This window comes from Aptenodytes patagonicus, chromosome 4, assembly GCF_965638725.1.
Source record: "Aptenodytes patagonicus chromosome 4, bAptPat1.pri.cur, whole genome shotgun sequence".
In the NCBI taxonomy this organism is placed as follows: domain Eukaryota; kingdom Metazoa; phylum Chordata; class Aves; order Sphenisciformes; family Spheniscidae; genus Aptenodytes; species Aptenodytes patagonicus.
In genome coordinates, this window is record NC_134952.1 from 26,543,860 (window position 1) to 26,567,048 (window position 23,189).

At 36.9% G+C, this 23,189-nt stretch overlaps 1 protein-coding gene across 2 annotated transcripts in view; it reads right to left on the reverse strand.

Moving 5' to 3' along the window:
• Positions 1-23,189, reverse strand: part of RFC1 (replication factor C subunit 1) — a 45,955-nt gene that overhangs the window by 9,311 nt on the left and 13,455 nt on the right. For both annotated transcript variants that reach the window (XM_076336107.1, XM_076336108.1), the window contains exons 5-17: positions 13,343-13,575; positions 12,545-12,619; positions 10,560-10,637; positions 9,632-9,719; positions 9,236-9,537; positions 7,371-7,478; positions 6,664-6,843; positions 6,209-6,313; positions 4,706-5,102; positions 3,683-3,792; positions 1,922-2,036; positions 1,367-1,455; positions 170-307 (exon numbers count right to left, since the gene is read on the reverse strand). In XM_076336107.1, the coding sequence (XP_076192222.1) occupies positions 170-307; positions 1,367-1,455; positions 1,922-2,036; positions 3,683-3,792; positions 4,706-5,102; positions 6,209-6,313; positions 6,664-6,843; positions 7,371-7,478; positions 9,236-9,537; positions 9,632-9,719; positions 10,560-10,637; positions 12,545-12,619; positions 13,343-13,575 (2,018 nt within the window). The remainder of the gene's footprint in view (positions 1-169; positions 308-1,366; positions 1,456-1,921; positions 2,037-3,682; positions 3,793-4,705; positions 5,103-6,208; positions 6,314-6,663; positions 6,844-7,370; positions 7,479-9,235; positions 9,538-9,631; positions 9,720-10,559; positions 10,638-12,544; positions 12,620-13,342; positions 13,576-23,189) is intronic.

Below are 23,189 nucleotides of genomic sequence, written 5' to 3' on the forward strand. Positions count from 1 at the left end.
TTCTTTGGGAAGAAAAACTCAGACAACCCATTCTGAAAAGCTGAGTAACTCACTGCGGTGATCCATTAAATTTTAAGCTGTGTTTGTAATTCTCTATGAATTCTGCCACATGAAGACAGAAGTTACTGATGGTAATTCAGCACAGCCCATACAGCCACAGCCTTCTTACCTTAATCTGTTCTAGACGAGGTCTCTGAAAACGAAGATCAAAACAGTAGTGGACCAAGGAACGAATTTTAGGATGGTTGCGATCATTACACATACAGATGATGGGTATCTTTGTCTGTCTAATCAAACCAATCAACTCCTGTGATTTAAACACAGTACAACAATTACATTAGATACCTCAGAGAATAAGAACGATTAAGATGTCATGCCAAGCAGCATTAGGCCCTGCCTTAAATCAGATCCTTGACAGATGCAAGTCTATAAAACTCCTCCTACTGTAATCATGTTTCTACACAATGAAAATCTAGCCCCTCTCCTACTTTTTCCACTTGCTATTCTATTCAGCTGCAATAAATCTGTCTACCCACTTCCACTATCCACTTCTAGCAATCACGTTTGGACCGTTCTTCATGAAACAATGAAGACCAATAGCCCAGAGTAGAGCTGACCACCTGCAGAACTAGATTCATTTGTCCAAAGGCCAGTTTGACCCGGCCTATGCCCAGAGGGAGCACACATCTTTCTGACTGCACCCTGCCACAAACCATGAAGAAGCAGAAAGTAAAAAGATCAGCTCTTCCCTGTCCAAAGAGCTCAACCCTGAGGCTTCAGCATTATTAGGCTTACCAGAACAAACTTTGCCTGCTCTAACGAAGGTGAAATTCAGTTCAATTTCATATTCCTCCAATGTAAACGTCTGCATCTGAGGTAAAGATCTGTATGCCCTTTATTGTCAAAGTATTGCATGTGACCATAGGAAATCTTCAGAAGCTAAAACTGGAGCTGCTAAGGAGAACAAAGTATAATACTGCCTATGCCACATTGTTTATTCAGTGTTACTGCCTACTGAAGAGAGGAACTGTCCTCATCAGATCAGATTACAAACCTCTCACTGCAGGTAGATGTCAGCTGCAGAGACCTTAGGATAAATTCATCTGTCCAGGAATAAACATCTAAAGTGCACACACCCAAGTTCATCACTCCAGGTTTCTTTTACAGAAGTATCTTTCCCCCACCACCACCAATGCATAATTCTTCTTACACAGAGACAGACTTCTAAAATAGGTCAGATAAGCTGTACTCTAGAGTCTTTCTACGGACCATGGCTTGAGGACAGTAGACTGGCTTGAAATATTTTGTGCTATATATGGTATGCACTCTTAGCAATGGCATTAGCTAATAACTATAGCAGTTTCACCTGAATCCCTCCTCTGTCTTCATTGCCTGCCATACCATCCACTTCATCCATGATCAATACATGTTTCCCGCTAACTGATGAGGATGTGCCTGAAAATGAATATGGACAAGAAAATGAGATGGGAATAAAAAAGGGTCTTGCTCAGAGTTTTACCCAATGCTTTATAGGTTAGGTAAGCCCATCCTAGACAACTGAGGTGGTGATGAACCTCTTGCTCTGCCACTTGATCACATGAATGTATGCTCACAGAATAGAGCTGACTATAACCTTGTATCATCTTCCAAGAAACAAGCCCCATGCAACAGAAGAGCAACTGCAGAGTTCTTGAGTAGTTTGTGCAGATCAACAACTGATTCTACTGATAGCAGGATTTAATTTTACAACTGAAAATGAAATAAAGCAGCTTACTAAATAAAGCCATCCCTATTAGAGCCGGATCCCTCCACGCGATGAGCAAGTTAAACTCCTAACACTATTGTGTAATAAGGAAGCTCTGTCCCTCCTGTAACCAGACTCTTAACACAACAAAAATCCTCCTTCAAACAACAGACATACCGGAACAGAAGTCTTTGATGCTGGTGTTGTTAAGTGATTCAGCAACTACTTCCTTTAGACTGTTCTTACTGCGAGTGTCACTGGCATTCAGCTCCACATAGCTATACCCCAGTTCCTAGTCGAAAGACAAAAACCATACAAAAAATGAGAACACAGATCAGTGAAAGAGCATACACATACTCAGAATTAGAAACAGTATTTCAGAGTTCCAGAAGAAAGCTCTTACAACACCATTTTCACATATAAATTGTGGGTTTGATTCCTTTCTCTCCTCATACTCCTTTTCTCTCACACTCCAAAAATATTTATAACCAGACACAGAACAGATACGCTCAAAAGAGAACTTTTTTTTTTTTTGGGGGGGGGGGGGGGGCGCGCGGGGGCACAGGGGGAAGTCAGTGGCACAGATTTAGTTCTGAAGGATTAACAGAACTGCCACCAGGGATAGAAACAGAACTATGAGCCAAGGCTGGCTAAGCTCCATGGTATTTCCAGCTGCATGTTAAAGTCTTATGCACAAAGAGTCAGGACAAGAAATATGCCACATCCCTCTGAAAGCAGAAGAGAAACTTTTAACTATTTAGCAGCTAGGAAACAAATGGCTCCCCCAGCAGTCCTAACACTTCAGAATGGGGCTGGGCTGCATGTCAGTCCCTGAGAAACCTTAACCCAGCTGCTCCTTCATCAGCAAACTCCCCTGCCAGGGGCATGCCACGGCACAGCAGCGAGCTGCACACAGCTTTGTTCTTGCAGCTTCAACAACCTAGGGTTTTTTTGGCTACTCCTGTGGAGTACAGTGAAATGCTCTGCAGAGACCTGAAGCAGCTGTGAGCAAGCTAGGTTGGAAACTAGAAGCAGAAAAGACCATGCTAGTGCAGAAATGAGCACAAGTCAGCACATCCAGCTTCTCTGCAGGTCTAGTTTTGGGTGCAGCATCAGCCTGTTGGCACCAAGCTCTAAGGTGGGGCGGGGGGAGATTGGGAGTTACTCTATACAAGTCAAATATTGAGGTAAGTAATCACTCCTTCCCAGCACAAAGATCAGAGCTGACAATAGTTCTCAACTCTCCCAAGCTGGTAGTATCATATTCTAAGAAGGTTCTTGCAAGTCAAAGAATAACAAAAATAATCTGTAACTTGTTACAACACCACTATTAATAAGTTAGCTTTAATGGTATTTCTACGATATGGAGTTCTCAGCTGATTGTCATGACACAGTGAAACAGAGTGTTCCAGTAAGTTAGGAAAAACTAATTTCTTAATTCAGATTTAGAAATGGACACATAGCCCTGTCAACTTCTCTCATCCTAAAGTAGTATTTGAATTTAGAATGAGTTTGGGAAAGGTATCTTCGTTAGATATATAAAAACCACAACAAGCCTGTCATAGAAACTTTCAAAAAGCTTGCCAGAATTCGATTCCCACTAAATTTAGTGCAAATATTCTCTGACTTGTAGAACTAGTGCTGAACGCTCACAATTTTTGAAAACCATTTCCAATTGTTCGACATACAGCGAATACGCTGTTTCTCAAAACAACAGAAAAACGCAGACACCCATTGCTATATTCTCACCCCAGACCTCATAAAAGTATCTAAACATTCACATATTTTCACCTGTAACCCTGTTCTGAGCAGATGGAACTAGGCTGGGAGCAGACCCTAGTAATTTAGGGGATATCCACCTGCACACTGTATCTGTATCCAGATACAGCATCAATATATAACAAATAGTGCTGGGAACAACTGTTAATACGAACTCACCTTACAAACCAAAGAAGCTGTAGTAGTTTTACCAACTCCAGGTGGACCAGAAAGTAATGCTGCTTTAAAACCAGTACCATCATCTTTGCCTCCAGCTTTATTGGTCTTTGCTATAAAAGAAGGATTCCAGGTTTTACCTTAGTTTGTTTTGTATTACAAACTGCGTATTTCATGTAAATCTTTGAAGATACCAAGCATCACTGGAGTTCTTCCTCATTTAAGGCTCGATATGAAAAAATGCATACACATCTGCATCCTAACCATTTGGGAAAAAGCTGTTTAAACCATCTTAGTTTAAGACTTGCAGTGATTCTAAACTGAAAAGCAGCAAAAATGCTATTAATGCAATACAATCATTTCTGCAATTTTCTCACAACCACATCATAAAACCCCCCACACAACAAACCAAACCAACACACACACAGAAAAAGCCCACTACCCACTACAATAGCAATGAAGCTTAAACACTATTTTAATCACAGAAAAAACTGTCTACAGGATGGCACACTACACATGACACGGGCTGCTTGTCAGGCAGAACTAGGACCTTAACAATTCATCTCTTCCCCATGCATGATGGCAGCCCTACATGTTGCTATCCTGTATTTTCACCATGCATACAGACAGATTAGCACTGGCCAACATTTCTCTTGGTGAGAAAGAATTCACTAGGCTGAATGTGAGGCCATTTTTATATACATTAGTGCTAGGTTACTTTGGTTTCTTTTGGAAAAAATTCACATTTTAGAGAGTACCACAAGACTTAAAAAATATCGTCAGACACAGTTTGCTTTTCTGATTTTGGGTTGGTTTAGGGGGAGCAGTGGTAGTAAGTAAGCAACTGCTTTGACAAAAAAAGAAAAAAACTACTCAGGCTCAACTGCTGCTAACAAACACATCTGACTGCAGCCTCATTCCCAATTTCTAGAGTTGCTCTGCTATCTCAAAGGCCCTTATCAGTCCAGGGAACCAAGCAGTATGATTGGCATGAAAGAACAGAGAGAAGTTAACCGCACTGGTCACCTTGTCCATCTTCCGAGGTATTCTTGTGCCAGTTTCGGAGCCATCGGAGCAGTTTATTGGCACAGCTTTGCTCACCCTGCTGTCCAATTACTGCCTTAAGAGACACAGGCTTGTATTTATCTACCCATAGCAATCTCTCTGTTCCGTCTTCATTAATTTCAGAAACCAAGTTCCCCTTAGGTTTTGGGGCTTCTTTCTTCTCTACAATCTGCCGTTTAAAATCCATAAGCTTTCGAACAGCAGTGGTTTCTTTCTTGACAGATTTGACGGTATCTCCTTTTTCAGGAGTAGACTTGTATTTTTTATTATCAGCTTCCCTTTTGAAGGGGCTAAAATTCCTTTTTACAGCTTCAGCTTTCTGTGGTGTCTTTTTAGATCTTGACTCTGCTTTCTTTGCCTTAGGAAAATAAAGGTAAGAAAATTAAAGGGAAATTTCAAAAAACCCATATAGTAAATAAACATGCTGTCTTTGAACACACGTACAAGAGTGCTTAAGAAAGTAACAAAGCTTATGTATTAATAAAAAAAAAAACTTCAAGAGCAGATAAATATTCCTCTCTGAAAGATAAACCACTTGTTAAACGCGATGCCACCTCGTTCTGTAGCACAACCCACAAAAAAAAAGAGGCAGGAAACGTTCTGGTCATTCTAAGAGCAGCCCCCTTACTCACGCAAAGCCTGATGCATCATTAAAAAAAAATAATAATGCAAAACTGATGACTGTCAGGTTGGAACAAATGGGCCAGACACCCACGAAGCTCTTGCAAAACAACACTTCCAGAAAGTGTTCAACCCAAAACAATTCAAAGGGAGTGAAAGTCATTAGCTAGTAAGCTTACAGTTGCTTTTCCTTAAGACACCAATAGTATCTTTACATGCAACAATTCACGTCTAGCCACATCAGAAGTACCAAAGCAACATCTATACTGAATGCACAACATGCTAGAGCTGACAGAGATTTTAATAACATTTTATCAGCCACTACAGACTAAATTTAAATGTGCATAAAAAAACCCTCGTTACTGTTTTTACAGTATTCCCTGAAAAATTTACCTTTAGTATTATTAGTTCAAGTACCACATAAGACAAAATCTGTTATGTATACAGATTGTTTACATATAGTTGTCCCATGTTTACAGTATGATTTTATAGTGGGCCTGTCTGGGTACCACACAGTATCAGTCACAATTACTTATTTAAAAGAATAAATAAATACTCAAGTTTAAAACTGAAACCATCTAAGGAGATACAATTACCCCCTCAATCAGATACCTAGAATAATGTCAGAGTATAAACATGAAAGGTGAGAAGGAACCCTATAGCTCCCAAGTAGAAGTCTTAAACACAAACACAACATTTTCACTTTCAATACTTTTATAACCTAGAAGATCAAACTGACAATTGTAGGGTTACTGTTACTGGAACAGAAGACCAAAACTCCTTTCAACTGAAAACAAACCAAAGCAAAAACCAAAGAAACCCCTAAGTTTATAAGAAACAAACCTCTGTTTCAGCCGCCAGCTCATATTTGGACTTTTTGCCTGGCATAGTTCGAATAAGGTCAAACAGGCCATCCTCATCAATAACTTTTGTCCCTAAAGTTGATGCCTAGAGCAAAAGTAAGAATTAAAAGTAAAGTCAAGTAAAGTTAGGAGTTACATAATTCACTTCAAAGTGTTTTCCAGTAAAGACTATGTTTAGGAAAACAACAACAACAACAACAAAGAGGTTGGGTTTTGGTGTTTGTTTTTTTTTAGTATGTGTGTGTGTGCGCACGTGCATGTATACATGTAAATAAAAACAAAGCCCTAAAACATTAGCCAACTTTTCCTTTTTAACATGTACTTTATTGGTAGCACTGCCTCCTTTTTGCAGAGATACTGAAAAAAAAAATCAATAGTTAGATATGAACAATTCACGGTTGCACTTCTACTTTGCTCAGGCACAGGAATGCTCACCTTTTCACATTTAGATTGGCCACAGTCTCGCCCCATAACCAGATAGTTTGTCTTCTTGCTGACATTGCCAGTTACTTTTCCTCCATAACGTTCAATCAAAGACTTGGCCTCATCTCTTTCAATACACTCCAGAACGCCTGTAATTACGAATGTCAGGCCTTCCAAGCAGTTTTCAGCTCCCTGAGAACCAGACCATTGCAGAAAATGCCATTACCTGATGCAATTCTACCAAATACCTCTTCACCATAAACTTTTTTAACCCCCTACCACGTCAAGTACCCTATGAAATTTTAAAAATAGGCCTACGCTACCTAGCTAGGTAATAGTTCCAAAAGTTCTAAAGCCATTAAAAGTAATAGCTACCAACAAAACTTCACACATTGTTCACCTGATCGATCATACTCGTAACTCTGTGCTTCAAGCATAGCATCAGTCAAATGAGTGACAGCAGTCTTCAACTTCAAGACCAGTAACTATTTTTCATCACCATGACTTCATAAACCAAGTACTGAATTTAATTTCTTAGTATATTTCCTTACATTTAGTCACTGCTTTGTATTACCATTTAGCTTTTTCCAATACATACTTCCTATTTGAAAAAAATACCAGTTTTTAAATAGCTTAGTTGATACTTGTTAGATCACTTACTGTTATAAGTCTGACACACACCACTTCCACATATAGAATTCTGCTGTAGCCAAACTTACCCGAGGTATCTCTTTGGAACCCAGCGCTTTCGGACCCTCGCGATTGAGAAAGCTTCGGTAGGCTTGATAATTGATCCGCTTCTTTTCAGAGTCCTCAGGACTTACAGACTTGGGCAGGAGGGGGAAAGAAAAAAAATTAATATACATATTACTGTCCTGGTTTCAGCTGGGATAGAGTTAATTTTCTTCCTAGTAGCTGGTACAGTGCTGTGTTTTGGATTTAGCATGAGAATAATGTGGTAACACACCGATGTTTTAGTTGTTGCTAAGCAGGGCTTACACTGGTCGAGGACTTTTCAGCTTCCCATGCCCTGCCAGCGAGGAGGTACACAGGAAGCTGGGAGGGAGTATAGCCAGGACAGCTGACCCAAACTGGCCAAAGGGGTATTCCATACCATATGATGTCATGCTCAGTATATAAGCTGGCGGGAGTTGGCCGGGGGTGTAGTGATTGCTGCTCGGGGACTGACTGAGCATCTGTCGGTGGGTGGTGAGCAGTTGCATCACTTGTTCCCCCCCGGGTTTTGTTCCTCTCTCTCTCTCTCTCTCTCTCTCTCTCATTATTTTACTTTCCATTACAATGTATTATTATTATTTTATTTCAAGTATTAAACTGTTCTTATGTCAACCCATGAGTTTTCTTACTTTTGCTCTTCTGATTTTCTCCCCCATCCCACCAGGGCGGGGGAGGTGAGCAAGCAGCTGTGTGGTGCTTAGCTACCAACTGGGATTAAACCACAACAATTACATATATAAAAACAACAAAATAAACTCAAGCATCATGGTTTAAGACATTTTTATACACCAAAGGAAAAGCAAGTTCTAACACTTGTTTTTAATCTATTAACATGCAATACCAAAGATTGTTCTGGTTTTGGTGCTTGTGTTTTGAGGTATTTTTTGTTGTTCTTTTTAAAAATATTCCAAAAACTCACCTGAGAGTTTAAAAAAAAAAAAAACCTGTACCCATTGTTTATTGTAAAGTTTCTGTACATTCATCTGTATTCCACATGTACATGCTTACTTAATTCATAAATTGTTGCTTTAAATTCACATCCTATTTTATTTCAGAATGATGATCAGGTATAGACAAGATCTACATTTACATAAAGTCTACTTCATAGTATTTCTACTTCGTAGTATTTCTACTTTTAAGAGACATTTAAGCTTTTTAATCAGTAAAAAGTTATTTAAAACTCACCTCCAAAAAAGCTGCAGGCTCTCCCTCCCAATTACAACTGTTATTTAAGTGTCAAAATCAGTATTCTGTACTTTATGATTAAAAAGTATGTTTTAAGGTTGCCAATAACTGCTAGTGTGTTCAATAATTACAGTTACTGAATCAGACAGTTAAAAGAAAACTCAATTATATTCCTATACAATGTATCAACCATAACTAATACACTTCAGAAATAGGAGACTAGGGAGGGAAGGGGCGGGGGGAGAACCAACAATGAATGCCATTTATCAGTCTAACAGCAGTATGGATCCACAAGGTCACCACGCTCACATAAACAGTAAGCTTTCACTCATTAAGTGTCAGAATTCCTGCATTCTGCATTTTTTCAGGGAAGTTAAACATGAAAAAGCACTGAACTGATTTTGCAGTGTACATGCATACCTTAACGAGCATTAAAGAACTCTCAGTTCCTTCACGCATTTAATTTACACTTTTCCAGCTACTTTTTTCCTATATTTTTTACAATTGCTAGGAACTTAAAGCCTTTCCAGAATAAAAATTCTTAAAAATTGCCCAGAAGATTCAAAGTACCAAGTTACAACAATGACACATAAACAACAATAAATGAAAACTATTTTCCTGCAAACTCCACCAAGCCAACTAAATTCATTTTGATAGCTCCTACCTCAGTCTTCTTGGGAGAAATTTTCTCCTTCTTTGGTGTTGTCTTCTCTTCTTTCCCTGAAGCAGTTTTTTCTTTCGATACTAAACTTTGAGCACCTCTTTCCTTTTCAGCAATCTCTTCTTTTTGTTTCAGAGACACAAGCTTAGAGCTAGGTTTCAAAAGCAAGGTCTTATCTGTCAACTCTCTTGCTATTTTACCATCAGATGACTGTGGGGATAAACGAAAGCCTTTTGAATGTTCAGATTTAGTTTGCTGCTTCGCAGTGTAATTCTTTGTTTCACCCATCGAGTTTGCTGCTTTCACTTGAAAGAAGGCAGAGGGAGGAGAGCACGTATGTAAGAATGTATCTTATTAATATTATAAATTGTGAAATGTTTTCTATATTCCGCGTCCTACCTCTTTCCGACTGCTTGTACCTTTCTGTCACGTTAGGACTGCTCTTGATGCTCAATACTGTTTGCTCTCCTCCTGAATCTTTCCGAGCCTAAATAAACACACAATGACAGAGATGCACATCCCAAGCCACCATTAAGCCCAGACCCCGAGTTTCCCTACTGTTAAGTACAACAGACTGAACAACATCTAACAAAGCTGATCCCTACCACAAGTCAGAATGCAATCTCTATCAAAGGCAGGCAGACGAGCAAATTCTGCACTCAGCCATGCACGTAATTATTCCTTAAGTCAAAGGCTAGACAAACTTCCAGGTTACAGTAAATTTCGATCCTAATTGGTCTACTGATTAGTCTAGAAGTATTAACACTTGCTATATTCAAATTAGCAATCCTAAATTCTAAGAGCCTTGATGTACAACCCAGCAAATATTTTACTGTGCCTTACACCACAAGCAATGAGAATTGGGAAGATTCCCATCACTGGGGTTAGTCTCAAAACTCTCAGGATCCCTGCTCGCCCCTTCTCTCAAAGCAAAGTGAGTATTCTCCTCCTTTCTTTTTCTCCCATCACGTTGCACCGACTTGTGCCATTGACTCATTTTACTTGATCTGGTCCTCCTGAACCAACAGAGCTATAGCTGATCTGAAGCACGAGTCTTCAGCAACACACTGCACTGAATTAGAACCAGAACTTAAAACCCCGTTTCAACAGAAGCAGATAGCACAAAGATACAATGATGCCTGCTGTCTGATTAGGAAGGACACTATTTACTGAGTGAGGAAAATCCAGGAGGAAAGTATGAAAAGTGAGTATGTTATTTTCATGCAAACACTTTCTTGCTGTTTTTAATGCATTTGTATGGAAGTCTCAAAACAAAGGGTAGGTGTCTAAATAATTTCTAAAAACTGAAGTTTAAAAATAATTCAACCTTTTTCTTCTGTGGTGTTTCATCTAACAAGGCCAAAGTTTTAGCAAATTCTTCATCTTCATGCAGCTGTCTCTCCAGCTGAAAGAAAAAAAAAAAGGAAAGAAAAAGAGGTTTTTAGGCTCATGTCTGACAAGTTTTAATTCTACTATAATTTTTTAAAACTCTACTTGCTGTTCAAGACAAAAAGTTTATCTAAAATAAGACAGCACATAGCTGGAAAAAGTGCATCCTACAGGAGGCAAATAAATTTCTGAAAACAGCACTGAAGAATTACTTGTTTCCCCTAAAAAGAGAGACTGAAGTCTAGTGAGAAAAGTAGAGTTTGGATTTGTTCCACTAGAAACATTAATAAGCCTGTATAATCTGTTTTCAAAAAGGTTTTCTGTTCCTTCATATTTTTTATTGTTGTGTATCCTTTTCATTTAATAAACAATCAAAACTTGAAGGCAGGATCTCACAACAACCAGCCTGCACCAAGATGCAACCTGTTGGCTTTAGAAAACTTCCAAAAGCAGTCCCTAAAGACAAGTAGGAACAATGCCTGTTAAGTATTACGATGTCTCAGTAATGAGTGTTTTGTTCTCATTTACTGCATATGAAAAAAATTCTGGCAGTTTTGGAGAATTTAGCTACTGCCCTTAACCCAGCTCTTATTGCCAGTTCTGCTTACTTTGTGGAAACAAATATACTTTAACGTTTTAGTATTTCTACTTATACAATTGATTTTCTTTGACAGAAGAACCAGTAAGAACAAATACTGTACATGGAATCTGAGAAAGTTACTTATTAATTGTAAAAAACCAAAGCCAGGTTATTTTCATTTTTATTTCACCTAACAAAATAAATGTGACATCTACAGTGGTAACTGATCATCAAGTCACCTTTCCTATCCAGTATGGCCCCTTGGGGAAAACTTTTTCTATTCCTGAATAGTGTATATTGTTGCCAATAAATACTGACCATTGTTTTAACAAAACAACAACAAAAATCCTTTCATAATTGTCTTGAAGTCCAACATGCCATACTATAAGATTCAAACAGATTACTTTATAAAACAAATATGCCACAGGCATTATTTTTTATGTGCCCGTAACAATGAAATGCATCAATCTACCCTGTGTACAGTGAGAAAGGGGAAGGGCAGCGGCTACCAAATGCAAACCGGACTGAGGCAGAGATACACCTGAAATAAAGTACATTCCTTTGATGATACATATAGACAGTGAGAGTGTTATAGATAAGATCAGTTCAAATGAAAGACAACACCTTGTTTTTCCTGACAGGTTGTTTAACTTTCTAATAAATTAAAGCTAGATTCATCACACTTATGGGGAGGTCAAGGATGAGAATAAGTTTTGCATGTACGATATATTTATTTCAAAAGGATACTCAATATTACCAATATATGGGAAATGAACTATTTTCCCAAAAGCTAGTAAATATGTATGACAAGTGTACCTTTCCCTCATATTAGCACTGATTCAAACAGGAAAGTTTAAGACACGCGCGTAAGGGTAATTCACATTTTTCTCAACTATAAAAAAATCTCAGATGACAAGTGAAACAAATCATGGATGGCAATGGCTTAATTTCTCACTCCAAGGAATGAAAAAAACCACACACACACCCCCCAAAACACCAAACAAAAAACCAAGCTAACAAAAAAACCAACAACGTGAGGAAGCAGAAAGTGAATTCTGTGTGAAAAGTAAGATTATTATAGACACATCAACTCATCAACTGCACAGGTAGAGAAAGTCTGGATAGACAGAAAACAGATTAAGTGAGATGTTCTATTTATGTAACCATAAAAATAACTGCGTGACTATGATTGCATGTATGTGCAAGAGTTAAGTAAACAGATGAATTTTATTACACTTATTTATAGCATACATGGAAAGTCCATCTTAATTTCTTAAGGAAAAACAATTTTAAGTTAAACAAACTGCTCTTGGCATAGAGCAGCAAATTTACAGAGCTTTTACCTCTGAATCTTCTTCAAGCTGCAGTTGCCTAGCAATGGCCTCATCATCTAGTGTGCTGTCTCTGCTTTGTGAAGGCTATATTTAAGAAAGAGACCAACAGTTCAGTTTCATCAATATTGTGTAAATTATAATAATTTAATCTGTATGGATTCATTTTGTATACTTCTTGAAAAGGACTGGGAACGAGGCATCTTATTCCTAGCCCTCTAACCTAAACACTATTAAACAAGGCTGTTTTCATGAGATTTTACTATTCAAAACAAAACCATGCTATAATATAAATATCTCATTTCTTCAAACAATGCTGAACATCTCTGAAGCTATCACAGTTGGCCCACTTGAAAGAGAAATCAGTAACTACCTTGTGAATTTTTAATTTCCTCCATACTTTATTTGGTGCTTTGTTATTCCATGAATATATGTGCCATAAAGCTTGGGAAAACAACCTCCTTCCTCTCCCTCCTGCCCTCCACCCCCAACTATAAGCTATCCCATCCACTCACTAATCTCAGAAAACTACTTAATTTTAAGAAAAGTCACTTGAGAAGAAGCAATAGAGAAAAGACTACTTTCAACTTTGTGCTATCTTCTCAAACATGGAAATGCTACTCTAAACTTGCATTTAAGGACTTGATATGCTTGCATGTATCATCAGAATTGAACTTACACTTGAGTGGTCATTACAAAGTAACATTAAGTAGGACAAGCAGTTAAGTACCTCCTTCCAGTCATTAAACTGGCCATTTTGATCTGCTGTCAGACACATGAGCAGCCTAAAGGAACATCATCAGTACTCACTTCTTTCCTTTTGCTTGCTACCAGTTTCTTTTCTGATCGTTGGATACTACTTGTCCCAAAGTAATCAAGTGCCGAGGTGGGAGTCTGTTTCACTGGAGATAACGGTTTGCTTTTAGCTCGTGGTTTTACATCTTCCTTTTTCACTGTAGATGTTCCTGAACAACCCGTTGCTGACATACCGTTCTCCTTCGGTTTCAGAGAAATTCTTTTATTGACAAAGTCATCTTCTTCATCTAAACATGAAGAGTATTCTATTACTTCTGGTACATGGAACCTAAGTTCTTACAATGGAACTGTCAAGAGAACTATTTTGGCAGATTACATCAACTCAGAACCTAAGAAAATATTACAGGTGTTTAGAAGTTATTTGAAAAAAAGGCCGAGTTGCATTAACACACAGTATTTAACATCTTTAATAGCATAGCTCAAGTCTGAATAGATTGGGTACTGAAATAAAGACACACAAAATTTGTTACTTGTGTTCATACATTACCTCTCATTTAGAGAGGTTTGCCAAGAATGCCTTCCCTTCTTACATAGGGAAGACAATAAACAGAAAATCTAGGTCACCGAAATTCGAACCCTCTCCTTAATTAACGCAGCATCAAATTGAACAGCACAACTTCACATAAAATGTGAAGTACAAAGCTACATTTATTTTATTCTCTCTAGTATTCATTAACAGAGCAGCTGATATAGGCTTTGTAGACTTGTATATTCTTAAGTATCTCTCACTATTACACTATAAACTAGGGGAAAATATTAGAACATTGTATTTACAAAAAGCTTCTTGAATAAGCTTACTAGTTATTTTCAAAGTACTGCTCATAGCTTATGAATGTTTTAGCAGAAACACTTTAACACCATTTTTTAGTTTTTCCCTTTTAGTAAGCGATTCTATGAGCTGTTCTACATCCTCTACATTTCTGCACTTAAACACACTCTCCTTCTAGTACAGTCAAAACCATGTCAAAGAAATGAAGCTATTTCACAGAACACAGAAATCAGACAAGAGGTCAGCATACAAAATAGATTTTTTCAATTTAAAAGGAGGAGGAAAAATAGCATACGCAGTCTCATTAAGAATTAGCCCACACACCACTGAACAAGAACTCAATCTTTCCTTTTAGGACTCTTCTATAATAGACAGGACACGGTCTTCCCAGCAATGAAAAAGAGAAAGAGGGTTTGACGGCCATTTATTCATTCGGGACCCAAACTCTTCACTCAGTCAATCAATCAAGAAAACAGATTACCAAGGACTTCAAAGAGTTTTGTCTCATGTCGTGAAGCTTTACTGACAGTTATACAAATGAAACCCTATCACTGAAGCATACAAAAACCTACAGATATCATTGCCAAATGATTAGACTAATATGACAGCACAGAAGACAAACATCACTGGACAAACTTCTTGATTAGTGATAAAAGCACTTTCTTTGTGAACTCTTCTAAAAACTCAAAGTATGCAAGGGCTAAGAAGCAAACTGCAAGAAAATCCCCAAAATGAACATTAAACACAGAAAGGATACAGTGCAAGGACTTGAGAGGAACAGAAACAGAGGCCGTCTCATTTGCATGCCTCTAATTGAAGTCTAGTTTTACTTTTCTCAATACAGAGACGTTTCAGACAGTCCCCTCAACATATCATAAAACACAGAACGTTCTAAACATCTGTTTTATAATTGAACTTAAATTGTCAGTATTATCACAAAAATACATTCGTTTTCCAGTCATCTCTAATTTAAGCCCCCATATTTCTTTTCACACAAAAATTTGTTTTCTTAATCACTTCCCTAAGTTTAGATGACGTCCTATGTCTGCCACCTATAATTTTTGCTATATACTCGACAGAGATGGAAGGAAACGATTATTTTTTGTTTCACCTTTTCTCAATAGATGGTAGTACCAAGAGTGTTTTAGGCATCAGCTGGAACTTTCTGCTACTGAACACTTACTAAGCAGAATATAACAAGTACAAAGGGGGAGCCTGACTTTTCCTGGGAGAGAAAGTTCAGAGAGAAAGAAAAAATAAAACAAAGATACATCTGTAAGGGAGGAAATTGGTTCAGCCGTTAAATCAAGAATGCCTACAGATAAAAATTTGTCTACAAGAGAGTGGCATTTTAGCCAGTTCAATTCACAAAGCAACATACGGAAGAAAACATTCAAGCCCAGGCCCTCAGTTGACAGCAGCAAATTTTACCATGAAGCTAAAAGCTTTACTATTCTCAACACGATTTACTTTCCCTAGGCAGCAGTAAATCTCTTACTGCCATTTAGCTCAATTTAACAAACTATTACATATCTGTGAGATTTGGACACTAGATGCTTTAGGCTCCTAATTTACAATAGTTTGAGGTCTGAACAGGAGACTGCTTATCTCAAACAATCTCAGAAATAATTTTGCTTCTTTTATATTTTTCAGTTTAACAAGAAAATAATTTGCAGGAGTAAAGTGTACCTATTACTAGAAATCAACAGTTAATGTAGATGTAATTACATTTATTTGTCTTGAAAAGAAGATAAAAATCCTATTCTGCCCGCCATTTGTCTTAAGCTAAGGACTGCTCCATGCTAGAATCTTTACTCATCACTATTGTTATCAGAGGATCTGCATGCAGTATTGATTTTTTTCATTATTCACTCATAACCATTTAATGACAACAAAAACCAACAGGATATTGCTTTCTCTCAAGTAGAAAGAAGCAGAGTAAATATAATAAGGTTTTAATTAAAAAGGATGTGGATTTGAGTCATTTATGATGCCAGTACTAAGTATTACCAATAATTAGAGCTTTGCTTTAATTATATCCTTCCTAGAAACGACAAGATTAGAAGCATTTATTGACTGCAAGCAGTGACTGAAGAAGGCCAAGAGACTCACAGCACTTAAGAACAGTCGTCTATAAATGTAAATAAGAAAAGGCAGAGTGAGAACGTGACAGTGGTCATTAGGAAACAAAACCACTTCAATTCTATTAAGTGGGTTTCAAAAGATGCTTTAGGGGACAGATACTCAGGCTACTGTTTCATCCCACGTTCAGGAAATTCATAAGCACATTACAAATTTGCCTGATCTCCAGGCACTCCCCTTATTTCTCAAGTACTTAAGAACATCAACTTTTTTAGTAAAACCTTAATGCTTCTTCCTTGAAACAAACTGCTCACGCATGCCTACTGCCACAGAAGTGAACAGCAAAGTTAATCAGCTGTACACTTTCAGTTTCCTTACAAGCATGAAGATGACTTCATTCGCAACTTTGAAAATATCAAGAGACTCCTAGTACTGCTGCTGGACTATTCAGTCAGTGTTTCTCAACACATGACCTGTAAAAGGAGAGAGGCATTCTCACTCATACGAGCAAGCCAATAATTTGTGGGAAAATAAAAGTGAGAATTCAGATTTTAGCTTATAAAAATTGTAGATTAATTGCATTCTTATAGCGCTTGCTAGGTGAACAGCTGAGATAGCCTTACATGGGGGCATGGACTTCACAAAGGAAGAAACAGGAATCAATTTTATCATCAACTCGATTACTTTTATGTGGCAAAAATCTTTGTATAGTGGAACAAGACTATTGCGAGAACAGTATTTCCTGTTTACATCAACACTTTTTTTTGTGTGCTATACCATGAAAAAATACCCTGAAAATACACATTTGGGTTTTTTTCAGGATTAGCTCTGAATTACAAACACAAGTCAAGACCGTGTATTCTAGTATAGTTTTCTGGAAATTAAGTAGATGTGACAAAGAGAAAGCTAATCATGTGACTAATGGAACAGACAGGCATGACAACCAGGAGATTGCTCTTAATTATTTTGGATGCAAACACTACACTTGAAGCAGGGACCTATTACGCCAGGTAATGTACAAGGACAAACTTCCCTAGCAACAAACAACAACTGTTAAATCCTGGGGGTTTTAAGAACTACTCCATGACATTAAAGCACATCTGGCTTTCATTTTATGTACTGTTCTAGCAGCAGCACAATTAGGTTAATAAACTAATGCCTGCAGCCCACCTGTAACTGTTTGTCATTCCTCTTCCTGTTTCCTCTCCTCACCCTTTCTCAACTGGGTTTCACCTGCTGATTACAAAGCAACATCTGCAGTCGTTCCCTAACTGATCTCTATCAAAATTATCTAGGCTGTTTTAAACATTTAAATTCAGATCATTTTAAAAGGCTCAGGAATGACCTCAGCCAATCTAAAAAGGGAGCAATCTATTGCAGGAAGGGACACTGGCAACAAGCAGCATAGGACAGATCCTCAGATGGCCTTCAGAACAACGTATTTTATTCGTTTTCATTTATTATTTCTGTACTGTTGAGTTCCTCATCAGTATAGAATATAATTCCCTGGTTCCTATTCTGTTTAGAATGCAAAATTTTTAAGGCAGAGACAACCTCTCTATGATATTATAAAACCAACGCCAAATATAGGCGGGGGATCTACAGGTTATAAATAACTCGTACTTGTTATGATAAATGCATGTTAAAATTGGTGTTTGTAGACTACTACATAAAGATTTCTATATGGAGCTAAAGGACTATATCCTATCCAAAAGTCATTAAACCTACATTACTTGTATAAAGTGACAATATTCTGGACATTCTTCAGTTTCAATGGCACCACATCTGCACAGTACTTAAAACGGTTCCTGTCCTAAAGAACTTGCAGTCTAGAGCAGTAGGTGTTGCTGTCCAAGCTGAAGTTGAGGGTGAAGAAAATAGCATTTGTATGAAAAGAAGTCATTGTATCAGGTTTTGATTATTTTAAATATGCATTGGTCAGTACTCAACAGTGCCAACGCTTGGTAGGACTGAGTTTTGTATTCACCTTTTGCTTGAAGTAAATCTTTAAGAACATTATCTTTAATATAACCACCACTTCTCAAAAAAGCCAGCAAGTCTATTCAAACTCAACCCCCTAACTCTCTCCAAAAAGAACAGATGGTATGTGTGACTAGCAAAGTGCATTTTTTTTTTCTATCTTCCTCCTCATTTAAACATAGTCGTTGCAACCTACATTTAAAAAAAAATGGTCTGTACAGTCATTTAGATTGTTTTATGTCATTTCTCAACAAGCCAATTGATTTTAGAGGTACTACAAACATGCACTTTAAGCCACAATTGTTAGCACTTTGCCTATACCAATATGTCAAGGTTCCATGCTGTTATAAAAACATAAAGGCTTACCAGAACCATTCCAGCTTTACTCCCCTGAAATCAATTTACATTTGGATTTTCCAATTATCAAAGATAATTTCAAGAAGCTGCCTCTGTCATATTTTTCACTTTAAGGGAAAAAGGTTCTGGGACCCAAGACCTCAATGCAGTAACTGCCATGTCTAATTATAATTATACACTTTAGTGCCAAACTACGTAGCCTTTGATACCCTTTTGTCCAGTATACACCAAATAAAATTCTTAGTCAAATATGTATAGCTTTTAAAAATATCTTTAGAAAGAAGTTTTGGGAGCATTAAAATATATGAGAAGGCTGAATATATTTAAACTGAAGTAAATGTATTATAGTCACAGAAAGTTCATACAGGAAAGTCGTTACTAGGGAACTTCACCTGCCCAATTTTATCATTTAAATGCAATATACTGAATGGTTAAAATAAATTTATGGTATTTCTAAGCAAGGGTCTTTTGTGCGAGTATTAAAAAAAAAAAAAAAGAGGCTCTACAGCAAACAATGTGAACCGCAAGAACTTTTGAAATTATATTTTTTATCTTCTGAAAACACCGTATATACTTAAGTGCAAAAATTTGCCACCCATTTTCACATGCTTTGTGAAAATAATTAAAAACCTGCAAAAAACTTGTAAAAAAAAAAATCTCCTACGTGTTAAATTTTTAACTATTGAAAAATTACAAAGCAAGTTATAACATTATAGGTGCACCACATAATACCTATACCACTAAAGAAAACCCCAATAAATAAATGTCAACTCTGAACCATAGCTGGTATAAGGAAAAAAAAAAAGCTACCTGTAAATAAGTTACTTGTATCCAATACCACTTAAATGCCTACAATAACAGTATATGAATTACTGATGTAGTAAAGAACAATGCGTTGCTTTTTTTCAATGGCATAGAGACTTTGTAAACAGAAATAACCTGCATAACTCAGTATTTTTGTAAAGTTTTACTCCAAACATTACTAAGTAGTACCTCTGTGTTATAATCTTAGGTCCTACCTTAAAAACGTGCTGTCTTACGTAGGGGACACAGCACAGAAGAAATAAGATTCATTTGCAGTTACAGGACTAAACATTAAAATCTGGTTAAGTATTAAAAAATTAATCTACCTAATCTTCAACTGGGTTCACAAATCATGCTGGAGATGGAAAGGAAAACAGACATTAGTTGATTGAAAAGAAGTCTGTTCTCTACACTACAATTTCCATGGTATTATTCCAAATGCTCTCCTTCCGAGATCTCAGCTTCTACTGCCCTGTGCTACCTACAGTGTCACGACCATTAACATCACCTTGCTCTGATGTGCACATAAATACCCAGCAAAACACACCTCGTGTTTCACCACACTGATGGCATAAGGAGCCAAAGTATCAGTGTGAGAAAAAGTCAGGGCTCAGTTGGAAAATAACACAGATGCACACAACATTGAAGACATACAATTAAGTTCCAAGAAATGCAAAATGTAAACACTCAAGATACTTAGTATATTTACAATGTGAGCATATTTCTCTGTATTTCTGCAGCAAAAGAAAAAACAGCCTGCATACGTGCAATTCACTGCTAGTTCACAGCAAGGACATTCAATTTTTTCATTGTACTGTTAGAAGTGTGCAAAAATTCAACAGAAACATTAAAGGGAAAGAAAACCCAATGAAAGTGCTTGTTGCAGTCATGGAAGAGTATAATGCTTACAAGAATAGGTATCTCCACAGAACTATCAGGCAATCAAATTAACACTGGATTAAGGATACCATCTCAGTTCCTAAATTTAGAATAGATTTACTACACTTATCCAAAGTAACTTCTGCATCCAGCTACCAGAAAAAGGAGAATTCACTTCATACTGCTTTCCAGGGGAAGAAAGGGATTAAAAAGCATTAACTTCAGCATACAAATTAAACGGCAAAATTATTCATTTCATCTTAATTTATAATGTAGAGTTACAGCACATGGAGCTGCCAATGCCTCTATTTAAGAGGCTCACATGTCCAGTCTGCTACATGCCTGAAGTGTTTTGGGTTTTGTTTTTTGCGGGGTTTTTTTGTTGTTTTGGGTTTTTTTGTTTTTTAAAAGAGTGGTATTTCATGCCATTATATTTCCCATTAAATCAATACACATTAACAACCCAAACACTGACAGTTCTATTAAAAAAAAAATTTCCATTTGAAAAGAAACCTGTTTCCTTTTCTAAACAGATTAAAAAATAGTTTGGGCTTTAAAATATTGAAAGCAGCCTACAGAATCAATAACTTTCACACAGAGGCTATTTTTTAAAGAAGGAACAAGCATGAAGTAGATATGAAAATTATTTTTCCAGAAAGTTTCCTCAAAATAAATTGACAATTAGAACAATCACTTTGCAATCCAAACATATCGAGTGAACAGCACAGTACTACAGCTAGCCAACTGCTTGGCCAGAACATCTTTTAACGCATCTCCAAAAAGCAGTAAGATATGACCATGTACTTGAAAAGTAAGTGCAACAACATGCCCGTTATTAAAAACTTAAAATCTAACAGCAATTGTTACAGACATTAAACTATAATGAATTTATTTCATGTCCTGCAATATTTGAAATACAGGCTGACAAAGTAATCCTAAAGCAATCACTCTGTCTTCTGATAAATGAATCCTATTAATTTTTTATTCAAAGGTACCACATTTATTTCTCAATATTGCTGTTATCGTAGATTCTGCAGAGAAAAAATAAAAGATCACCTCTTTAAGAATAAGATTAAATTTTACTTCATCCACACCTCTGGTTTCCACCTACTCCCATATTCAGGCAGCCGAGTCCAGATACTATCATACATTTACTATGTTTATACAACACTCCTCTCACCACTTAAGAGTTTGAGTACAACAGCACATTTACCATTACAGGACCCCTTATGTTCTACTGTTGCTATTCCCAAACTTCACCAAATTAATTTTAATGGGGCTCGCTCCTAAACACATTTTACATTGTCCTCTGCAACACTAGTCCCTGCTTCTTCATAGGATTTCTGCCAGAACCTATACTCTCATTCCTCAAGTGCATTTCAAGTCAAACTCCCTTAAGGTTCAACTACATATTCTCAACTGATCCTTCATAAAACACTTTAGAGGAAAGCTGGTACAGAGAGTGCTGTTTATCACCTTCACGCATTTTTGCCCAAGTATAGCAATTTCCATAAGTATATACAATGCTAGTATTGCCCAGGAAGTAACAGTGACAATGTTTTATTCCCCTATGGAATGTTTCCATGTAAGATATGCTTATTCACTGACAATCTGCTGCTTATTTGAACCAGTGTTTGGATGTGGGGACTTTTTCTTTTGGCCACCACTACTAGCACTTAACTGATTTTTTTCTGTGGGCTTTTGGGGTTTTTTGTTTGTTTCCCCACCCCCCCAATATTCTCTATATTAAGAGTCTATATTCAGCAAGCACATTCACAAGCTATTCTTCTTGCCCTGTCTTCTAAGATCTCAAGGAACAGTTTTCCAGTAACCTACAAACCTACTCAGTTTCTACCACTTTGGTTTTTCTAGCTTTATAAATAATTCAGCCTACCACTAGAACAAAGCTTTTTTTTTTTTAAAAAACAAGTTGTATTTTGCAATATTCAAGCTATCAACGTGATTGCTACGTATGCATAATTACCTCTACACGATGTATATGAAAGATTAAGAATTCACTAAAAGTGAAGTCACAATTCCTGCCAAATAACCACCTGTGATGAAACCAGATGAGGTTCAACACTTCACAATAACAGGTCATCTTCTACAAACAAAGCTCAAGGTTCCATACTTCACTAAACAGTCAGTCTTATTTTAACAAACACAACAAACATTTGGATTTTTTTCCCAATCCACTAAGACTGTTCTATCAACACAAAAAGGCTCTTCTTTTCCCTTGCTACCTGCTAGAATAACTTCACTTTATCTTTGGCCATCAGTAAGCTAAATATTTATGTAAATTAAATTTGTTTCAATAATAACAAAGTATTTCTTATAGAATTACAAACAGCAACTATTCTTCCCTTTTTTTTTTTAAAAGGCAACTTCACAAGCTAATAAGAAACAAAGCAACACAATCTCATCAATCCACTCTTATACAAACCAAAAAGTTAATTCCCCCAACATTTTTCAAGAAAGCTGTATCCCACATAGTTATATAGAAGAGCTGAAAAGAAATTCGAGCATAAGGAAGAAAGTTTCAAATGAAATTGAAAAATAGGTTGAGGCAATTAACTACCAAGCTTCTACTGACTACTTGATGCCAAAAGGCTCTTTCAAATACATCGCCACAGACAGAGCCCTTGAGAATGAGATTCTGACTTTTGAGCAAGTCCAACAAGCATATTCTTGATTTAAGTTTTCAGCTGCATAACACTAAAAACAAGGACAAATACCTACAAATTTCATTAGGATCTTTTCTATCGACTATTTCTATATTCCTATTCTTATAAAATGTTTTATAGCTGTATCAGTACCTGTATACTGATACAATAGCTGTATCAGTACCATTAAAAACACACTCAGCTTGACAGCCCCATTAAGCTGAAGAAACAATTTATACAGATCAAATATAAACAAAATTCAAGCGTTAAGTCTCAAGGTTATAAAGGCATTGTTTTAGTCATAGAC